The sequence below is a fragment of the Ranitomeya variabilis genome, chromosome 1, assembly GCF_051348905.1.
Source record: "Ranitomeya variabilis isolate aRanVar5 chromosome 1, aRanVar5.hap1, whole genome shotgun sequence".
In the NCBI taxonomy this organism is placed as follows: Eukaryota; Metazoa; Chordata; class Amphibia; order Anura; family Dendrobatidae; genus Ranitomeya; species Ranitomeya variabilis.
The window spans coordinates 925162322-925184582 of NC_135232.1; the positions used below are offsets into that span (position 1 = coordinate 925162322).

General features: G+C 45.7%; 1 protein-coding gene across 6 annotated transcripts in view; it reads left to right on the top strand.

Annotated features, from left to right (window-relative positions):
* Nucleotides 1-22261, top strand: part of LARP1B (La ribonucleoprotein 1B) — a 99686-nt gene that overhangs the window by 17468 nt on the left and 59957 nt on the right. For all 6 annotated transcript variants that reach the window (XR_013219672.1, XM_077279126.1, XM_077279127.1 and 3 more), the window contains exon 5: nucleotides 9642-9776. Coding sequence is in view for 5 of the 6 variants with exons in the window: in XM_077279126.1 (XP_077135241.1) it covers nucleotides 9642-9776 (135 nt within the window). In the remaining variant the exon portion in view is untranslated. The remainder of the gene's footprint in view (nucleotides 1-9641; nucleotides 9777-22261) is intronic.

A 22261-nucleotide genomic window follows, 5' to 3' on the forward strand; every position in this document is an offset into this window, starting at 1 on the left:
GAGGGTTCCTAGAAATCTAATTACCGTAAGTTGAATTCTATTTTCTTGTCTTGCAGGTTGGATTGGGGGGTCTATTTACAGCGTATTAGAATGCAGTATGAGATCTTGCAGGTACTGGCCTTGCCTCATATGGGGAAAAACTGGTGACTGGTTCCCTTTACCCCTCCTTGGCCATCTATATGAGCACTTAGGTCATATGAAGCTGAATAAAATATGAGATTGCGATTTCAAGATGTCTTATTCCAGAGAAATCCATGTGTTTTTTTTTTTTTCTTGTATCTAATTTGTTTAGGACTATGGGCAGGACACTGATCTGCATGACAATTTACCCCCAGAGCTCCAGAGCTTATAAGGCAGTTATCAGTGTGGCGACTGCTCTCCTGATCTCGCTACAGAGCTGGGTGTGACTATACCTGTCACATCTGCAGGTTCTTCCCAGTGCTTCAGCTTCTATCTCGCAGCCAGCCAGTGTTTCAATGCTGTTGCAATGCATCAGAACTGTGCGCTGCAGCTGCAAACGTGTTTGAGACCAAGGTCACATCTACTGTTGAGTTTGTTACTTTGGCAATACGTTATTTTATTTAAAAATAAATTAAAATGTATGGAGGCAGATTTTTCAGGATTTTCTATGACTGGCCCATAGTCTGGTAAAGCCTAGTGACCAGACTAACTCCTACCCAACATTGGATGAACTGCTATGTTAGCGCTATATAAAAATAAAGATTATTATTATATCCAGTGTGACCATGTCGGGGTCGTAACGACAATATACCCTCATTCACCAGTCATTCCAAATTAATATGTGTGCAGGGCATCTGGTACCGGATAAGAATGAGTCAGACAGGTAGCTGGTTCAAACTCAGTTAATGCCCGTGCGTCCACACATGTCCGCAGCGGTCACACCAACTGGCTTTATTCTAAAATACACAATACTATATTGAGTGTTAGGGGAAGGCGTGCATTAGGCGGGGTTTAAGCTAGCATTCAGTCTTTCTGATTTGTTCTGACGTCTCCCGGTGAATCCTCCTTTTCTTCTCATTCCTTAGGTTTCGATTTCAGAAGAAATGAAACTTAACCCTTCGGACACTAGACTAAAGTAAAAATAAACACTGGCGGCCATCTTTAAATACAGTTACATTTGCAAGCAAATAGGAAAAACTTATTGTTTTACAGTATAAGATATAAAAGTACAAAAAGTATATAAGAAAGTATATTTTCACCTTGACAATCCCCCCTAAACACTAAGTTTTTCCCTTAAATTAAGATCCTTTGAGACTGTCCATGTGATGGGAAAAAGGGGAGGTGGATTTCTTCAGACACCTCAGAAACTCTCCCCTAGCGAGAGGCCTCCAGGCAGCTGAACCCTTCACTAACCTCACATGGAGTTCTCCCACTGTCCCTAAACTAAATCTCTTAGCATCATCTGAGAATGGGGGGGTTTTGTCTACTCTCTTGACTGAGGAAGGTGCCAGTTGGAGTTGCTTTGGCAATAACTTTTTTATACAAGGGAATAACACAACAGAGAATTATCGATCCAATTATAAGGAGGGCAATCAGTACCAGACAAGCTTATTGAAGGAATCCCTTGATCCCACCTAACCAACTGGAGAAGAAAGATGTGTCTGCTCCAGCATACATGACACGTCGTCTTATTGTCCTAATTTGTTCAACTTCTTAAGGAACCTTCAGGAGATCTTTTGGATCTACATTTCGCCATTCAGGTCTGGCTGTCTATATTTCGTCTCGTAAGTCTTTGGTCATACCGTCAATGAATGTATTTACCAATACTCCAACATCAAGTGGGTTTATGGGACTGTACTCCATGTCTTCCCATTTCAGCTGTAACCGTCCAAAGTATAGCTCTACACTCTCTCCTTTGTCACATCTGTAGAAGATCTTAATTTGCGTCCTAGCACGTCACCTGTTTTTGTGCTCACTAACTACCTAGGCCTGCCTAGGTGCACTTATACGTCCATCATATGATCATTATTTGTCTGTAAAATGAGAAAGGTTGGTTCTCAGGGTCAGCCAATTGTTTTTGCATAGCTAGCTAGTCAGAGGGCCCCCAGGGATAATACTCCTGTATCTGTCTTACCCTACCTGATGTGGTTGGTTTTCTGGTGGTGGGGAGTGACATCACATGCTGGTCTACAGCTACTTCCCAAAAGGATTACTGTCAGCCTACTCCCAAAAGTTAATGTCCCCACTATCCACCAACCACAATCCTGTGTCAGCTTCTTTGTCACTACATGTGATCTTGTCTGGACAGGATTCAGTGTAATTCTCTTAGGTCGGGTTGCAGCACGGGTCATACAAGCGTTAGGGCCCAAATCCTCAACTATACCCTAAAGGCATCACAGCTATAATTGACAAATCTTTGTTCTCTGTAATATATGTAATTTATCCATTCAACATTTTTATTAATCTGCACCTGTGGGATTATAGAAGCAAAGCCAGCATAAGTCTGGTTCTGGGCTTTAAACTGGTCAGGAACCCCCTTGGCCCTCCAATGGCATCAATATATACTAGTGGATCTTCATAACTCATGTGGAGCTGATCAAGGCTTCTCCTCTTTCTGGTAGGTTCATCAGGTATCTTTGGATCCCAAGGTAAAATCTTGAACTGGGTGGCTAGTTTAACAAGGGTGCATTGGCCTATCCAGGCATTAGGCAACCTAGGACGGAGCTTACCATCTCCACATAACCAATAAATGTCATACATATATTGTGTATGTTTAATTAGCAAGTCAGTATCTAAAGAACTGTTCTCTTTGCAGAAACCTGTCTCGAAGATCCCTACTGGTGTACCTGTGGTGTCGTGGGAATTATAGCAGGTGTAATTGTCAGCTAATACGGTTACTTCTCCTGGGACCTTTAGTTTGGGTTTCTCATGAATTAGTGGGACGTAATCTGGGCAATCAGTGGACTTCAGACCTTTCAACAGATTCATGACACAGGCAGTGGTGTTGTCATCAGGAAAAAGCAATGCATGTGTGTAGAGATGTGTATTCGCAGCAGCACAAGCAATATATCCCACTGAGATATTTTGGACTCTTACATTGTATCTCACCCATTCTAACCATAGGTTTTTCCTTGGGGCTGTTTGTGTTTCTATGGAGAAAACCTCTTGCCAACTGAGACCTGGAATGGGGATCACTTCATTAACTACATTTTGCAAACGCTCACCTGGGCCTGTTTTAGGTGTACTAGTAACAGGGGCCTTGATTGGTCTGGAGCTAATATCCTGGAGCTGTATATGGCCTAAATTCCCATAGTATCCACTACTAAATACATAATTATAATGCCTTCCCAGTACAAATGTCTGCAGATCAGCAGATTGGGGGCTTTCAAGATTTAGGAGGAGGGGGTGACAACTTTTACCCCATTTACAGCCCCTAAGTGGTTGCGGAAAGGCTGTTAGATGCATTCTCTCACGAAGACTCCTACCCGTCCCATCCTTGGGGAGCATGGCTTCGCTAGGTTTATATCCCCAATCATCTCCTGTATTCCAGGCAGCATCTGTCCAATAATAGCAATTATTGTTGTCATTTCTGGTAACACATATAAAACTGAATGATCCCCTCTACCACCCGTCCGGTCTCGGGGCACTTGACTACATTGCAGAAATCAAATCGCCAGATATTCACCGGGGCTGTCAGGTTTACCCAGAGAATAGTGATACCAGAATTCTTATCTACAATAGGGGCCGAAGAGGTAGGGGCAAGGATGGCCCCCAGTCCCAAGGTCAAAAACAACAGCAACATTTCCCTTCAGTCACTACTGTGACTAAACACTGGTTCGGTCTCTTTTACAGTGTGAAGCGTGGATCCAGGTGCTCTTTCCTTCAAGTTTTACTGCAGTGGGGGTAACCAGGATCACCGTGTGGGGTCCTTTAAATCTTGTCTGGACACAATCTCTGCGCACAAACTTTTTCACATACACCAGGTCTCCTGGCACAAAGGGATGGTGTCCAGGAACCTTGTCTGGGTCTGGAAGAGAACTGAAGACAGTTAAATGCACTTTGGCAAGGTGTCCATGTAAGGCCTGCACATAGTTAGTCAAGTCCTGGTACTTGAGCTGCAACTGTTGTGGAAAGAAACATTCAAGACTGGGGCTCCTGCCAAACAGAATCTCATACGGTGACAGTCCTGTCTTCCTGTTTGGGGTATATCTTACTGAAAACAAAGCTAGAGGAAGGCATTCTGTCCATGGTTTACCAGTCTCTGTCATTGCCTTCTGGATTTTAAGCTTAAAAGTTCCATTTAGTCTCTCCCCTCTTCCACTGCCCTGTGGATGGTATGGACTATGCAATGCTTGACTTACCCCCAGTGCTGCCGTTACCTCTGACATGATCTCTCCAGTAAAATGGGAACCCTGATCGCTTTCAATGACTTCAGGAACTCCATACCTGCATATGATCTCAGCCATCAGTTTCTTCACCGTTGTCTTAGCCGTAGCTTTGGCAACTGGGTAGGCTTCTGGCCAACCTGAAACTAAATCAATGCAGACCAACACATACTCATACGTCCCTACCCTGGGTAACCGAATAATCAATCTGCAGTCTCTGGAATTGGTTAAAGGGGCCGGGGAGTGTGTTTGGATGGGGTTTTCACTGTCCTACTCTGATTATGTGTGGCACATATCATGCAGCTCTGTACCTGCCTTTCTGCGCAGGTGGAAAACCCTGGGGGCAATCCATTGTCTCTGTAGGGTGTCACACATGGCCGTCTTCGAGTGGTGCACATTCTCGTGCAGAACCTGTGCCATCATTGGGTACAGTACCTGTGGTAGGCAGACCTTTTCACCCCTCCCCCATAGTCCAGTGACGGTATCAGAGCAAGCCCCTATCTTTTGCCACCTATTTTTCTCCTCCTTACTTGCCTGTTCTTGTAACCGGGCTAAGATGTCTTTCAACACAAGTGGAGATGGTGGGGTGTCTAGGTGATGTACTTTAGAGGCTACAGGAGTGCTTGCTGCTTTCTTGGCAGCCTGGTCTGCCAGTGCGTTACCCTTTGTCTGTCCATCAGTGCCTTTGGTATGTGCCTTTACCTTTATGATGCCTGCTTGGGTGGGAAGCTGTAGTACATTCATAAGTTGCTGGACTGCCTCAGCATGTTTAATGGGGTGGCCATTTGCTGTCAGGAAAGCCCTGGCTCTCCAGATAGGCCCATAATCGTGTGCAATGCCAAAAGCATACCTGGAATCAGTGTAGATATTTACAGTCTTACCTTCTGCTAGTTTGCACGCTTCTATGAGCACCTTGAGCTCTGCTTCTTGTGCAGACATATGAGCTGGCATTGACTCTGCCTTGATTACCTCATGTTCTGAGACCACAGCATATCTGGTACAGAAGCGTCCTTGGTCATCTTGGTGACGGGATCCATCTACAAAAAGCTCAAAATCAGCATTAGAATATGCACACTAGAGACCAGCCGTTTCCTGAGACATCAATTCCGGACAATCATGTGGTTTGGAAACCTGATCTTGTTCCTCTGGATCCATTCTAGAAAGAAAGAGTGTCCTTTTTCATGTCACCTACTCCTCCCCCCTTTGGATCCATAGGAACTAGGAGAAGAGTAGCGGGGTTCAGGACAGTGCACCTTTTCAAAGTCACATTAGTAGGCATGAGAATAGCACACTAAAGTTGCAGCTGTCCAGCCATGGACATGTGGCTAGATTGTACCTGATTAAGGATACTATATACATCGTGTGGGGTATGGACCATCAGTGGGTAATCCAAAACAATCTCTGAAGATTTGTGTAGCAACAGCTGGACAGACAACACAGCCCAAACACAGGAGGAACTTCCTCTTGCCACCGTATCCAGGCGGCCGCTGTAATAAGCGACAGGTCTCTGTTTGTCTCCATAAGCTGAGTCAGCACACCTGTAGCATGTCCTGCATAGGTGAGCTCTGTCTGCAAAGCAGTCTGCAATACTGTACGGCAGTGCTCGAGTGTCTTGTAATCATATACGGGGCCTGCAGTGTGTAACACTATATCACAGGGCAAATTCCCTCTTTGGGTGGACATAGCATCTCCTGGATGCAAGGGGCCATAAGTGGCAAGGTAGGCCTGACACTCTTGGGCTATGGCTGGGCCCCCCCCCTGTTGGCTATCTGTTGGGCCAAACCACCTCTGTGACAGGGTAGAATTAGCTGGGTTCACTATAGCTCCTACCTGGTGGGTAATTATGTCCCCATACCCTACTGAGAAAAGTACCTGGGATTCCTGAGGTGTGATGTAGTAACGTGAATGACAGGGAAACCAAACTTCAGATTCCTGGAAAGTCTGGCCTTGTAAGTGTGAAGGTTTCACGGGAAGAGGAGATGTAAGGGCCTTTCCGGGCTGGGGGGTCTGCCATTTACACCGATTAAAACAAGCTCTTGGTCTGAAAATTGACATAACGAGGCTTGGGATGGAGTAAGATTCCTATACAGGGTTAAAGGCGTATTGGAATGTGAGGCTGGACTTGCGTGTACGATGGGAGGGGGCAAAGGCTGAACTCTGTTACATGACCACTGATAACATAGCTGTGTCCTCGCAGCTGCAGTGGTGGGGGGCCAGATAGCGAGTAAGAAGCGCTGCTGATTTAACCCCTTTCCTTTCCTGCTGGGCTAAATTCTTTTGAAAACTCTTTACTATTTTCAATGCATCATCCGGAGTGGAAATCTCAATATCGGGTCTACTACAAAAAGGTATGAATGGGCTTTTTGTTACAGTGAAAATCCCAGATCTTTAAACACTACCATAAGACGCCCATAGAACTTCTCGGCAGTCCAGGATATATTGGTGCCTTGACTTTAAGGGGCACAGGGCTTACAGTTGGGAGTAGAGGCTTAATTTCCTGAGAAAAGACCATATCATCTAACAGGGAGCCCCCCCCCCCCTGTTTATCTTCAATTTGATATATATATATCAACCACTCAACTTGATGCAGGTAAATCTTTTACCAATCTTTCAATTACTTACAAGTTTTCCTCTTAAGACTAGGCACAGGTCTATTTCACTTTCAAATTTCCAGATTATAATATTTCTTTGTACTTCAAAACAATATTGTCGCTTTAAGCAAAACCCAAATCTACCAGCGCGTGATCTACACCAAGTAAACACAGAGAGACTCGAGCGCAGCTACGCGCGTGCGCCCCCTCCTCACCAGACACAGGAGATAAGGAAATCACAGCATTCCTCAGCGCACAAGGGAGAATACAAAAGCCCAGCTCTTTCCTCTGGCTCACAGCACCGATAAGGAAGAAAGAGGAGAAATGACAAACCAGTCGTGCAGCGATCCGCTCCCCCCTCCCCTCTCCTACACAGCACTGATATAAGCTCCGTTTCTTCTACACAGTCACAAATTGCAGCAGTTTTCAGACTTAATTTCTACAAAACTTTCCTATGATCCTCCGTGGTCTGGGCGGAGCCCCAAGGACGGCCCGTACGCACACACGCGGCAGGTTTCCACCCAGGTTGGATTCTGCACAACACAAACAGGACACACCCATGCTTCCAGAGACCTCGTCCCGCCGCCATTATAGGGCGGTGGCTGGGACTGCATTTTCATCACCAGTGGCACGGCGGCCATTTTACAATCTGTGGGATCACAGTTCAAAGGCATTTTATAACCAAACACGGGTTCTGCATTCTCTGATCCTCCCTCTCCATCAACCTATTTTCATCCTTCATTCTTCAAGCCTCTCGCAACTCGCAGATAAGCTTCTTGACTGCCTCTTGCCCTCCCGTGACTCTACTATCGTCTTGACTTCCACAGCATCCTCATCTAACTTGTGGGGCACGGACTTCTTCTGCTTTAAGAGACGCAGCATCTTTTCACAGAATACTATGGTCTTCTGCAGTAGACCACTGGCAGCAATGTCAACACTGGTGTTCTACAGTACGGAGCCTCACGTTCGACGTACTAGGAAAAGAGCCTCACGGTCAATGTTTCCTGTCTCTAACCTGAACACAGTGATTACAGACTATCCTGCCACGATATTCCAAACCGTTGGGAGGCAGCCTCCTAATGAGACCCCTCCACAAAAATATAGGTGGTCCCCTCTCGGAACGTCTTAGTTACCTATCAGCACAGGTGGTCCCCTCTCGGAACGTCTTAGTTACCTGTCAGCACAATATCACAGAGGCTGCGTCTCCTATCCCTTTCTCTAAGCTGCCCCACAATCTACAACTGGCTCAATTTATCACTCCACTTCACTACTAGACAATAGTCACGGGTAGGGTGGTTGAATGGAGTACAATGACCGGTGGAGGAGGTGTGGTGTACATGAGGATGCGCAGGATGCGACGTCTCTCAGTTGCTGGTTCAGAGCGTGGCACAGGATCGCGTTCGATCTCACCACTCGACCGGTCACTCCCCAGACCCAAGGAGACCACAGACAAACCAATAACGGCTGAGACACTAGCAAGTGTGACACATACAGTGTATATGATCGCCACTTACCGTGTTCGGAGGGTGATCAGTCCTCGAGGTCAGCCACTACGGGTATCATCCACAGACATCCAGGCATGGGTCCAGGGGGTCTCGGATCGCTGGCCACGCCCCACGTTGGTCGCGCCAAATTGTCGGGGTCGTAACGACAATATACCCTCATTCACCAGTCATTCCAAATTAATATGTGTGCAGGGCATCTGGTACCGGATAAGAATGAGTCAGACAGGTAGCTGGTTCAAACTCAGTTAATGCCCGTGCGTCCACACATGTCCGCAGCGGTCACACCAACTGGCTTTATTCTAAAATACACAATACTATATTGAGTGTTAGGGGAAGGCGTGCATTAGGCAGGGTTTAAGCTAGCATTTAGTCTTTCTGATTTGTTCTGACGTCTCCCGGTGAATCCTCCTTTTCTTCTCATTCCTTAGGTTTCGATTTCAGAAGAAATGAAACTTAACCCTTCGGACACTAGACTAAAGTAAAAATAAACACTGGCGGCCATCTTTAAATACAGTTACATTTGCAAGCAGATAGGAAAAACTTATTGTTTTACAGTATAAGATATAAAAGTACAAAAAGTATATAAGAAAGTATATTTTCACCTTGACAACCAGATCTGTCAAAACACCTCCAATTGGAAAGCAGCGTTCCTATGTACAGTTAGAGGTGGATGGGGCTGTGCGGTAACCTATTTATTCACCAGAGCTGTGCAATCAGGACGGCTGCACTAACAGGACCCTCTAATACTTGCATATTAGTAGTGCCAGAATAGTATGTCACTGACACTTTATGGTAAAATAAAGTGGGTAACTTCTTTTTAAGCTCTACACTATATTTAGTAACAAATGGCAGAGATGGAAGATCTGATCAGTAATTACTACATATTTTATTTAGCGGAGCTTTATTAATTCTGCAGTACCTGATCAATAGAGGTTACCATCTATCGATGACCTATGATTATGTGCTAAAGTGATTGCTTGAGACTGAGGATCCATCAGTAAAATGAGTATAGGACTTTCTTTATAGTTGCATTATTTGGACATGTTTGTGCATTGATATGTCTTGTTGGAACATACAAATACATCAGTGCATATAAACCTTGTCCAAAATCGCTCCAGTCGTTGCAAATATTTCTCATGTTTAGTGATAACATATAATCTAGATCTAATTGTTTTAACTTTCTTCCACTTTATCTTCAGTTGCGAAACAAAGATGGGTTCCTTTGTGCTTGGGGGACAAGAAAGCGGATATTGTGAAAACACGAAACGATCACTTGGTGTCACAGGTTCAACCTGAATCGAGCAAAAAACCAAAGCGAGGACATTATTCTCACGGTGAGCAAAGTATTCTTCCTTAAATGTTGGAGAGTCCAAGCTGCAGCTAGACTTCATGTATTGGGGAAGGCTGAAATCTGCTTTTGGCAAGCTGCAGCTGTATGCTCTTGTAATCAAAATAGAAAACTAAAAAAAAATATTAATTTGAGAAGATTTGTAATATCCCAGGGTTTAAGTTCTTTGCTTAACTGAGCATTCATGTGTTTTCAGTAGGAAGAGAGGAGGCCACTGGCGGCAGCTTATCTCCTCAGAATTTCAGACTGATCGTATTTCAGACTGATCGTTTTTCAAACAAACTACTTGATTCTTTTTTTTTTTTTTTTTTTTAAAGTGTAAACTATTCAGGCAGGAGTCGGGTCTCCCATATACATCAGTTGGTCAGTATTGCTGACATTACCAACATTCAGCCATTCCCTCTGGTATTAACCCTAAATGAAATGGACCATATTTCTAGACTGTATGTCTGATTTGACGAAAGCAAAACTTTAATACTTGGATACATTCTCCCCAACCCCACTGCATTTTTCTGTTGCGTTAAATGGTTATTCCCATCTCCTAAATCCTATCTTGATATGTAGTAGGTGTAATATTAGCAAATACCCACAAGTAGAAATGTAGTATAGCTTTCCTGATTTGCTGTCTTTCCTCATGTGCAGGCATTGCAGTATGTTTGGTTACGACCACTGATATGGGTTGGCTAGTGGTCATAATTAGTGATGAGTGAACTTGCTCGGGTAACATATTATCCAAGCGCTACAAGATACTGTTAACATGTTTGGGTCCCTGTGGCTGCAACTCTTGCGCCTGTTGGACAGCTACAACACGTGGGGATTGCCCAACAGGCAATCCTCGTCTAACAATACACATGCTGTTGCAGCCCTACCTGTGGTTTGCACTTCAAGGCCTGAATGTGATCGGACACTTGCAGTTGTGGTAATTTCCCTCACCCCCTTTTATATTTTTTATTTTCTCCTTCGCCTCATTGGGGGACACAGACCGTGGTGTATGCTGCTGCCACTAGGAGGCTGACACGAAGTGATACAAAGAAAGTGCTCTCCTCTCCTGCAGTATACACCCTCCTGCTGGCTCTCAGCTAACCAGTTCTTGCTTAGTGTCCGTAGGAGGCACACAGATGGGTCTGCTATTCAGACCCAAAGCTCTTTAATTTACTTTTCAACTTTTTTTTTCTCTTTACCTTTTTTTGATTTTTAATCTTTCCACGCACAAATGGGGCGACGGATCCTTTCAAGGTTCCGATCTCCCCGCACCATCAACAGATGAGCACATGGAATGTCGCCTCCACGTATCCTCTTCTGCAGCCAGGCCTAATGCCGCACAACTGGCCCTGTCCAGGATGCACAGAGGCACCCTCTTTTTGGCGTTCGAGCAGCCCCCACTGTACCACCACTGTTAGGCTATGTGCACACGTCCGGAATTGCCGTGGAAATTTCCGCAACTGTGCCGCGGGTAAAGCGCATGCAGAATTGGCATGCGTTTTCCCGCTAAACACTAACGTTTTGCAAGCGTAATAAGCTTGCAGAATGCTAGCGTTTTCCAAGCGATCTGTAGCATCGCTTGGAAAACTGATTGACAGGTTGGTCACACTTGTCAAACAGTGTTTGACAAGTGTGACCAACTTTTTACTATTGATGCTGCCTATGCAGCATCAATAGTAAAAAGATCTAATGTTTAAAAAGAATTAAAAAAAAATAAAAAAATAAATCGTGATATTCTCACCTTCCGGCGTCCCCGGCAATCTTCCCGCTCCTCGCGATGCTCCCGTTCCCAATAATGCCTAGCGGCAATGACCTCAGATGACGTAGCGATCTCGCGAGACCCACGTCGTCACAGGTCATTGCCGCAAAGCATCGCAAGGAGCTGGAATGCTGCGAGGGATGCCGGAAGGTTACAATATCACGATTTATTTTAATTTTTTTTTTTTTTAACAATTATATGGTTCCCTGGGCCTGGAGGTTAGACTCCTCTCCTCCACCCTGGGTACCAACCGCACATGATCCGCTTACTTCCCGCATGGTGGGCATAGCCACATGTGGAAAGTAAACGGATCAATGCATTCCTATGTGTGCGGAATTCCGCACAAGGAATAAACATGCTTCTTTTTTTTCCGGAATGCGATTCCGCCGAAAAAAAAAACCGTGAAAAATCCTGAATGTGTGCACATAGCCTTAAAGCGGGTGGCACAAGGAGGTGGACGGTTCCTCTCCACCTCCCTAACAAAGGGATAGTGGATTGAGGTTTACCTCCTTTTATCCCTGCACCGTCCACGCTGCAATACCTGACCTGCAGCAGAACAGTAGAGTGTGTGCGCTTTCCTCAGCGCTGAAATCCAGTCATCTGCGGCGGCTCCATGCTGGGATGCGCACCGATGGTGAGTGGATCCAGTCAGCAGTGGGCCTCTGCAGTGGGATATTCGTATGCTGTCGGGCAGCTTTAGCCATGGCTTCACTGTGGCCCACCTCCCTGAGGTAACGCTACAGCCGGCTGCAAAAATTTAGCCCCCGGTTTAGGCCACATCCTGGAAGCTGTGCCTGCACTATGGCGCGCTAAGGCGGCTCCGCCCACTTTTCTGACACTTCTCGCCTGGCACGGGAGCGCTCCCTTTTCTTGGCTACTCCAATGCCCTTCACTTCTACCCACTGGCTGCAGAAAATTTTAGGCCCCGGCTTGGGGCGTATTCATGGAAGTAACAAGGCTCCGCCCACATCACATTTGTGGCTCCGCCCCCCCGAATTGGCACCTTTCGCTCTCTGCGAGACTTTACACCTCCAACTCCCAGTGGCCACCTTGGTCCACCCGGCTCCCACAGGGGCGGACCAAGACCTAGACCTCAAACTTCTATCAAGCTTGACAAGGTCCTCCTTCTTTGGATGGAGTTCCTCCGCTCAGCCATTACTTCAACGGGAAAAGGTGGAGTTTCTGGCATCCATTGACATTCGGCATGCTTACCTTCACATTCCTATTTTTTTCCTCTTCAAAAATCCCTTCTCTTTTTTTCTATTTGCGAACAGCATTTTTAAGTCACGACTATGCCCTTCGGCCTTGCTACCGCACCCAGAGTGTTCACAAGGGTCATGTTCCTCTTGCACCCTATAGGGCAGGACGACCACGCCTATCTGGTCGACTTTATAGTCGCTCTTCCAGGACTGCGCTGAGTCGTCTATTTCACTTGCGATACCCTCTCTCACCTGGGCTGGCAGCTAACTTTAGATTAGTTTTCCTCATTTCCAGCCCTGCAGATATCCTTTTTTGAGGATGATCCTGGACACTTCCAGAAGGTTGGTAATTCTCCCCTGAGACAAGGCCGTGGCCCTTCAACAGGGAGCTCGCGCACTTGATCACTCATCCCCCCTCATTCCATTTGATTTGCTAGGAGGGTTCTGCGGGAAAAATGGTGACTGCATTGGAAGCCGTTTCCTTCGCTCCACTCGATTTCTGCAGATCAAGCAGGCTTTCAGAGGGTAGTCTGAGCTCTTCCTCCTGACCCCCCCCCCCCCATCCAGGGGAGATCCTTTCTGCCAGTTCAATGGTTGTTAGTGACTACCGATGCCAGTCTTCTTCTCCCGATTATTGTTCTGGGGATCCGAACGGTACGGCTAGTCCTACAGCAGTTCCACTGCCTTATGGCTGGTCACCCCATCTGAATTCAATCGGATACTGCCACGGCTGTGCCACACGTCAATCATCTAGCAGGTACCCACGGTCTGGTGCCATGGCCGAGGTACCTCACATTGTCTGTCTGATGGGCTGAGATCTAGCATTCAGTGATCTCGGCAGTACACATCCAAGGAGTAGAACTCTGGGCAGCAGTCTTTTTCAGCCGTCAGGGTCCCGCCTCAAGTGAGTGGGAACTTCACCCGGAAGTTTTCCATTAGATCTGCCTTTGTTGGAGCACTCCAGATGTAGATCGGATGGCGTCCAGACTGAACACCAATGTACTAAAGTTCATGGTTCGGCCTCGAGATCCAAAAGCCATCGCAGTGCAAGCTCTGGTTCTTCCGTGGTACCAGTTTCCATAACCCCTCTTCCATTACTTCCGAGAGCCTTTCGGAAGCAGGAAGGGTCCCAGTGATTCTGGGAGTTCCGCACTGACCACGTCAGGTTTTTTGTTTGAGGAGCTAGTACTTTTTCATCTCATTGTAAGAAAACTGCAAGTAGGGACTTTCTCGCAGGAAGTTTTGACATGTGGTACTTCCCTATCGCATACCGTTAGACCTTTGGGTCCTTAATGGTCCTGGGAGTCGTACAGTAGGAAATAATGAAAAAATGAGGGTGCACTATTATCAAATAATGTAAGTAGTAGGGTGCAAAACCTGGTCTAGGATAAAATACTACAAAAGGGGAAAAGAGAAACAGACTAGATGAGGGTATGCACACCCTCATAATAAAGTATCAAAAAAACCTTTTTCACCTAAAGCACAGAAATGCTAAAACCGTTTAAAATACAACCCAATAACAGTTTCCCCCCCCCTCAAGCAGTGTAGATAAATCTATACATGCAGCCCAAAACGCATGAATCGTGCACAATTGTACTAAAACCTGCCCATGACACATATGTAATGTGCCATAGTTTGAATAAATTAAACCATATCAGTCATTAATACAACAGAATAATAATCAGCAGTACAAATAAATACAAGCAATAATATAAAGAACTGTGTATCCAGTACTACCGATCAAACGCAAAGGAAAGGGCAGAGACAGGACTTTCCAAGATATAGAGCCTGCTGATTAAAACGGGGTCCTATATCAGGACGAACTATAAAGGCTTAAGTAGCCATGGGAACCCAAATAGTTACCACCAGGTCATCATGTAACCTAATAACCAGCTCTTGCTCAGGCACAAAGGGCCATAATTCAGTCGTAGTGGATGTGAAGTCCTGAACAGGAGGGAAAAGAGGGGTGGAGGATTGCGGCACAGGCAGTACAGTAGACTCCTTTTGTTCCGGACAGACTTTACTATCAGGAAAGGTAGCCCTTTTTTCTCTCGTCATCCTGACGAGTCTTCGGAGCTAGCCGCTCTGTTTTTTCAGACTTTTTTTTTTTTCCTTATTACCATCAAGGCAAGGTTGTCCTCAGGCCATCCCTGTCCCTTGTTACCAAGGTGGTATCGTATTCCCACTGTTACGAGGACATTGTTCTGCCCTCATCTCCTTCGGCACCAGTCCACAAAACTGAATGAGTTCCCCATACTCTGGACGAAGTGAGTGCTCTGAGAAGGTACGTATCGAGGATGGCGTCCTTCCGAAGGTTGGACACTTTATTTGGGCTTCCTGACAGTAAGAGGAAGGCTTGCTGACGGTTACAGGAAGGGTTTAGCCGTTTCATCGGCCAGGTTAGCCTGGTGGATTCGTTTCACCATCCAGGAGTCCTTCTGTGTTAATGTCAGATTATGTCCAACCCTGTCTATCGTGGTTTCTTGGGTTCTAGGCACCAAGCATCGGCAAAGCACGCCTGCAAGCTTGTGGTTCGTCCAGTCTGCATGCATTCTTGAAGCACTATAATTCCCAGACTTCCGCAGATGTGAGTCTGGACAGGCGGACTCTGCAGGCCGCGGTGGCGCACTTGTAAGTAGCGGTTACACAGGGCCTGATCTGATGTTGTCCCCACCCAGGGACTGCTTTGGGACATCCCACGGTCTGTGTCCCCAAATGAGGCGAAGGAGAAATAGGGTTTTTTGTGTACTCACTTTAAAATCATTTTCTCCGAGCCATTCATTGGGGGACACAGCTCCCACCCTGTTATTAGCTTGTGCTTGTTTTATGATTTGACATGTTATACTCTCATATGTTGTTGCTGATCTCCTACTGCTATTGCACTGAACTGATTCTTTGAGAGCCAGCAGGAGGGTATATACTGCAGAAGAGGAGCTATCTTTCTTTGTATCACTTAGTGTCAGCCTCCTAGTGGCAGCATACACCCATGGTCTGTCCCCCAATGAATGGCTCGGAGAAAAGGATTTTACGGTCAGCACGCAAAAATCCCATATTTTTTATTTATTGTTTTTGTAATTGCTGTTGTATTTATTTCACTCAGTGGTGCAGGTAAGGGCAGCCAGTCCTGGTGCAACTCTTATCCTGTTGCGAGCTCTACTTATTCCTTTGGCTGACATCCCTGAGCCAAAGTGCTGCTAATATAAGTGTGGCGTGTGTGGGAACTTGGTAATGAGATTGAGGCGCTTAGCAGTAAAGTACCCCTGTATAAACTGCGTCAATAATATTTAAGAGATGAGTAGAAAAAACAGCTCACCTGTTAGGCATGTGTTGTGGGGAAGCACAGATACAATGTAGTCATGATGTGAGGCAAATGGAACAAAGGAAAAAAGTTCCAGCTTCCAAAAATTCCAAATTTATTGTGAATAAAAAGCAAGATCCAGTAAAATAAAAATCACATAATTGTGAGTAACAGGCAACGCGTTTCGAACAGTAAATTGTTCTTTCTCAAAGCTACTCAGCATAGGTAACAGCACAATTATATCAGCCCCCCAAAAATGAGAATTCATAACCAGTCACATGATACATATAATGACTCAGTTTAAAAACACAAAGAAAAAATTACATAAAAAATATACAGCAAAGGAAAACAGCCGACACAGATTGCAAGCATATATAACCGTTAAACTTCAGTAATGAAACATAATCTTTTTGCTCATTTAGGCCTGTAGGATGACAGGTATTCAATCATTTAGACCTGCAGGAGACCAACACAATCTGTTCCAAAACACAGGTTCTTCAGAATCCGTGCATGGGGTGGTCTTTTCACTCAATTTTCTCTTACTGATACCTGACGTCTTGATCCTTCCTAGACACTTTAATTTTCACCCAATATGACCTTGAACTCAATATGGGGGAGTGGTGGGAGAAGCTAGGGGGTGTTGTGGGAGTTTAATTCTTACCAAACGCTATGTAGTCTCCACTGGAAAACTAAACTGATAGAACTCCAAATGTGCTTTGGAGTGCAGAGCAGCGGCATCATCTACTCTAGGTCCGTATTTGCCATTATTTATCTGCGGTTTCTATATTCTTGGCATATTGCTCTTCGAGGTTTCTTTCAGCACATAACTGATTTTAATGTTCTTTAGATTGTTGGTTGGTTTGTTTGTTTTTTGATACTTGCCTTATGTGGTCTTTACACTTCAATATGTGCCTACATAACCTATATACTGTATCTATATTTATGTAAGGCCTCTTTCACACTTCGTTTTTTGGCATCCGGCGCAATCCGTCGTTTTGGCAAAAAAAACGGATCATGCAAATGTGCCCGCAGAATCCATTTTTTTGCCATACACTTTCATTGACGACGGATTGTGACGAATGGGCACACGTCGCATCTGTCGTGCAACGGATGCGTCGTGATTTTGAGGCCCGTCATGACGAAAAAATGTTCACGGGAACGTTTTTTCATCCGTTGAATCCGCCATTTCCGACCGCACATGCGCTGCCAGAACTCCTCCCCCTCCTCCCCGGAGCTCATAATGGGCAGCGGATGCGTCTGAAAACTGCATCCGCTGCCCACGTTGTGCACAACGTCCGTGGGTATGTCGGGCCGACAGTTTGTGACGGCCCCGTACCAACGGAAATGTGAAAGAGGCCTAATACGTATTGTGAACTTCCTCCTTATCTTTGCTTGGCCCATTTATACATCTTTTTTTCCAAATATATGCTGCTCCTCTGTTCTATATTGTGTTAGTCTTATTTTTGTCTTGTGTATTTGTTTTTCTCCTTCGCCTCATTGGGGGACACAGACCGTGGTGTATGCTGCTGCTTCCACCAGGAGGCTGACACTAAGTGATACAAAGAAAGTTCTCTCCTCCCCTGCAGTATACACCCTCCTGCTGGCTCTCAGAGAACCAGGTCTTGCTTAGTGTCTGTAGGAGGCACACGGGTCTGTTTCAGACCCCAACGTTTTTATTATTTTTTACTTTTCTGTACATTTTTATTTTTTAATGAAGGGGGCGACGGATCCTTTCAAGGTTTCGATCTCCCCCCGAACCATCAACAGGCGAGTATACCTCCCCGTACCCTCTCCTGCGACGTGGGATGCCATGCCTGAGCTCAGTTCAGGGGCGAAGGTTCCTTCAGTCCCGATCTCCCCACACCAGCAACAGGCGACCACATGGAGTGTCGCCTCCATGTATCCTCTCCTGGAGCCAGGCCTAATGCCGGACAACTGGCCCTGTCCACCTGGTTTTACCCTCGGCTGTACAGAGGCCCCTCTCTATGGCGTCCGAGCAGCCCCCACTGTCCCACCACTGTGAAAGCGGATGGCACAAGGAGGCGGACGGTTCCTCTCCACCTCCCTAACAAACGGATGATGGATTGAGGCTTATCCCTGCACCGTCCACGCTGCACAGAACAGCGCTGAAACCCACATCCGCGGCGGCTCCATGCCGGGACGCGCACCGATGGTGAGTGGATCCATCTTCAGAGGGATATCCACATGCTGACAGGCAGCCTCAGCCACTTTCCTGTGGCCCACCTCTCTGAGGTAACGCTCTGGCCGGCTGCAAAAATTTAGCCCCTGGCTTCGGCCGATGTGTAGGCCGCATCCCGGAAGTCTCGCCTGAAACGCCCTGCTGGTGTCGCCCGCCTGCTACAGAAATTTAGGCCCCGGCTTGGGCCTATTCAACATCGTGTCCGTGGCTCCGCCCCCTGAGTTGGCGCTTCTCGCTCTCTGCGAGATTTTATCAACTCTGCAACTCACGGTGACCATCTTGGTCCACCCGGCCGGCTCACACTGGGGCAACGATTTTTAGCATTAAAGGGGCACATCCACTCTACATCACAATGACCGGTATTCCCTGGTCTTAAAGGTGCATGACCAGTATTCCCTGGTCTTAAAGGCACTCGGCCAGTATTCCCTGGTCTTAAAGGCGTATGACAAGTATTCCTTGGTCTCAAAGGCGCATGTCCATTATTCTCTGGTCTTAAAGGCGCATGCCCAGTATTCTCTGGTCTTAAAGGCGCATGCCCAGTATTCTCTGGTCTTAAAGGCGCATGCCCAGTATTCTCTGGTCTTAAAGGCGCATGCCCAGTATTCTCTGGTCTTAAAGGCGCATGTCCAGTATTGTCTGGTCTTAAAGGTGCATGTCCAGTATTCTCTAGTCTTAAAGGCGCATGTCCAGTATTGTCTGGTCTTAACCCCTTCACCCCCAAGGGTGGTTTGCACGTTAATGACCGGGCCAACTTTTACAATTCTGACCACTGTCCCTTTATGAGGTTATAACTCTGGAACGCTTCAACGGATCTTGGTGATTCTGACACTGTTTTCTCGTGACATATTGTACTTCATGATAGTGGTAAAATTTCTTTGATATTACCTGCGTTTATTTGCAAAAAAAATGGAAATTTGGCGAAAATTTTGAAAATTTAGCAATTTTCCAACTTTGAATTTTTATGCCCTTAAATCACAGAGATATGTCACACAAAATACTTAATAAGTAACATTTCCCACATGTCTACTTTACATCAGCACAATTTTGGAACCAAAATTTTTTTTTTGTTAGGGAGTTATAAGGGTTAAAAGTTGACCAGCAATTTCTCATTTTTACAACACCATTTTTTTTTAGGGACCACATCTCATTTGAAGTCATTTTGAGGGGTCTATATGATAGAAAATACTCAAGTGTGACACCATTCTAAAAACTGCACCCCTCAAGGTGCTCAAAACCATATTCAAGAAGTTTATTAACCCTTCTGGTGCTTCACAGGAATTTTTGGAATGTTTAAATAAAAATGAACATTTAACTTTTTTTCACAAAAAATTTACTTCAGCTCCAATTTGTTTTATTTTACCAAGGGTAACAGGAGAAAATGGACCCCAAAAGTTGTTGTACAATTTGTCCTGAGTACGCCGATACCCCATATGTGGGGGTAAACCACTGTTTGGGCGCATGACAGAGCTGGGAAGCGAAGGAGCGCCATTTGACTTTTCAATGCAAAATTGACTGGAATTGAGATGGGACGTCATGTTGCGTTTGGAGAGCCCCTGATGTGCGTAAACATTGAAACCCCCCACAATTGACACCATTTTGGAAAGTAGACCCCCTAAGGAACTTATCTAGATGTGTGGTGAGTGCTTTGACCCACCAAGGGCTTCACAGAAGTTTATAATGCAGAGCCGTAAAAATAAAACAAACATTTTTTCCCACAAAAATTATTTTTCAGCCCCCAGTTTTGTATTTTCCCGAGGGTAACAGGAGAAATTGGACCCCAAAAGTTGTTGTCCAATTTGTCCTGAGTGCGCTGATACCCCATATGTGGGGGGAACCACCGTTTGGATGCATGGGAGGGCTCGGAAGGGAAGGAGCGCCATTTGGAATGCAGACTTAGATGGAATGGTCTGCAGGCGTCACATTGCATTTGCAGAGCCCCTAATGTACCTAAACAGTAGAAGCCCCGCACAAGTGACCCCATTTTGGAAACTAGACCCCCCAAGGAACTTATCTAGATGTGTTGTAAGAACTTTGAACCCCCAAGTGTTTCACTACAGTTTATAACGCAGAGCCGTGAAAATAAAAAAACTTTTTTTTTCCCACAAAACTTATTTTTTGGTCCCCAGTTTTGTATTTTCCCAGGGGTAACAGGAGAAATTGGACCCAAAAGGTTGTTGTCCTATTTGTCCTGAGTACGCTGATACCCCATATGTTGGGGTAAACCCCTGTTTGGGCACACGGGAGAGCTCGGAAGGGAAGGAGCACTGTTTTACTTTTTCAACGCAGAATTGGCTGGAATTGAGATCGGATGTCATGTCGCGTTTGGAGAGCCCCTGATGTGCCGAAACAGTGGAAACCCCCAATTATAACTGAAAACCCTAATCCAAACACACCCCTAACCCTAATCCCAACAGTAACCCTAACCACACCTCTAACCCTGACACACCCCCTAACCCTAATCCCAACCCTATTCCCAACCGTAAATGTAATCTAAACCCTAACCGTAACTTTAGCCCCAACCCTAACTGTAGCCTTAACCCTAGCCCCAACCCTAGCCCTAACCCTAATGGGAAAATGGAAATAAATACATTTTTTTTATTTTTCCCTAACTAAGGGGGTGATGAAGGGGGGTTTGATTTACTTTTATAGCGAGTTTTTTAGCGGATTTTTATGATTGGCAGCCGTCACACACTGAAAGACGCTTTTTATTGCAAAAAAATATTTTTTGCGTTACCACATTTTGAGAGCTATAAATTTTCCATATTTTGGTCCACAGAGTCATGTGAGGTCTTGTTTTTTGCGGGACGAGTTGACGTTTTTATTGGTAACTTTTTGGGCACGTCACATTTTTTGATCGCTTTTTATTCCGATTTTTGTGAGGCAGAATGACCAAAAACCAGCTATTCATGAATTTCTTTTAGGAGAGGCGTTTATACTGTTCCGCGTTTGGTAAAATTGATATAGCAGTTTTATTCTTCGGGTCAGTACGATTACAGCGATACCTCATTTATATTATTTTTTTATGTTTTGGCGCTTTTATACGATAAAAACTATTTTATGGAAAAAATAATTATTTTTGCATCGCTTTATTCTCAGGACTGTAACTTTTTTATTTTTTTGCTGATCATGCTGTATTGCGGCTCGTTATTTGCGGGACAAGATGATGCTTTCAGCGGTACCATGGTTATTTATATCTGTCTTTTTGATCGCGTGTTATTCCACTTTTTGTTCGGCGGTATGATAATAAAGCGTTGTTTTTTGCCTCGTTTTTTTTTTTTTTCTTACGGTGTTTACTGAAGGGGTTAACTAGTGGGACAGTTTTATAGGTCGGGTCGTTACGGACGCGGCGATACTAAATATGTGTACTTTTATTGTTTTGTTTTTTTTATTTAGATAAAGAAATGTATTTATGGGAATAATATATATATTTTTTTTTTCATTATTTTGGAATATTTTTTTTATATTTTTTTAGACATTTGGAAAAAAATTTTTTTACTTTTTTACTTTGCCCCAGGGGGGGACAATACAGATCGGTGATCTGCCAGTTTGCATAGCACTCTGACAGATCACCGATCTGAGAGAAGTGCAGGCTGCTTCACAGTGCCTGCCCTGAGCAGGCTTCTGTGAAGCCACCTCCCTCCCTGCAGGACCCGGATCCGTGGCCATCTTGGATCCGGGTCTGGAGCAGGCAGGGAGGGAGGTAAGACCCTCGCAGCAACGCGATCACATCGTGTTGCTGCGGGGGGCTCAGGGAAGCCCGCAGGGAGCCCCCTCCCTGCGCGATGCTTCCCTGCACCGCCGGCACATCGCGATCATGTTTGATCGCGGTGTGCCGGGGGTTAATGTGCCGGGGGCGGTCCGTGACCTCTCCTGGCACATAGTGCCGGATGTCAGCTGCGATAGGCAGCTGACACCCGGCCGCGATCGGCCGTTCTCCCCCCGTGAGCGCCGCCGATCGCGCTGGACGTACTATCCCGTCGGTGGTCATACGGGCCCACCCCACCTCGACGGGATAGTACGTCCGATGTCGGGA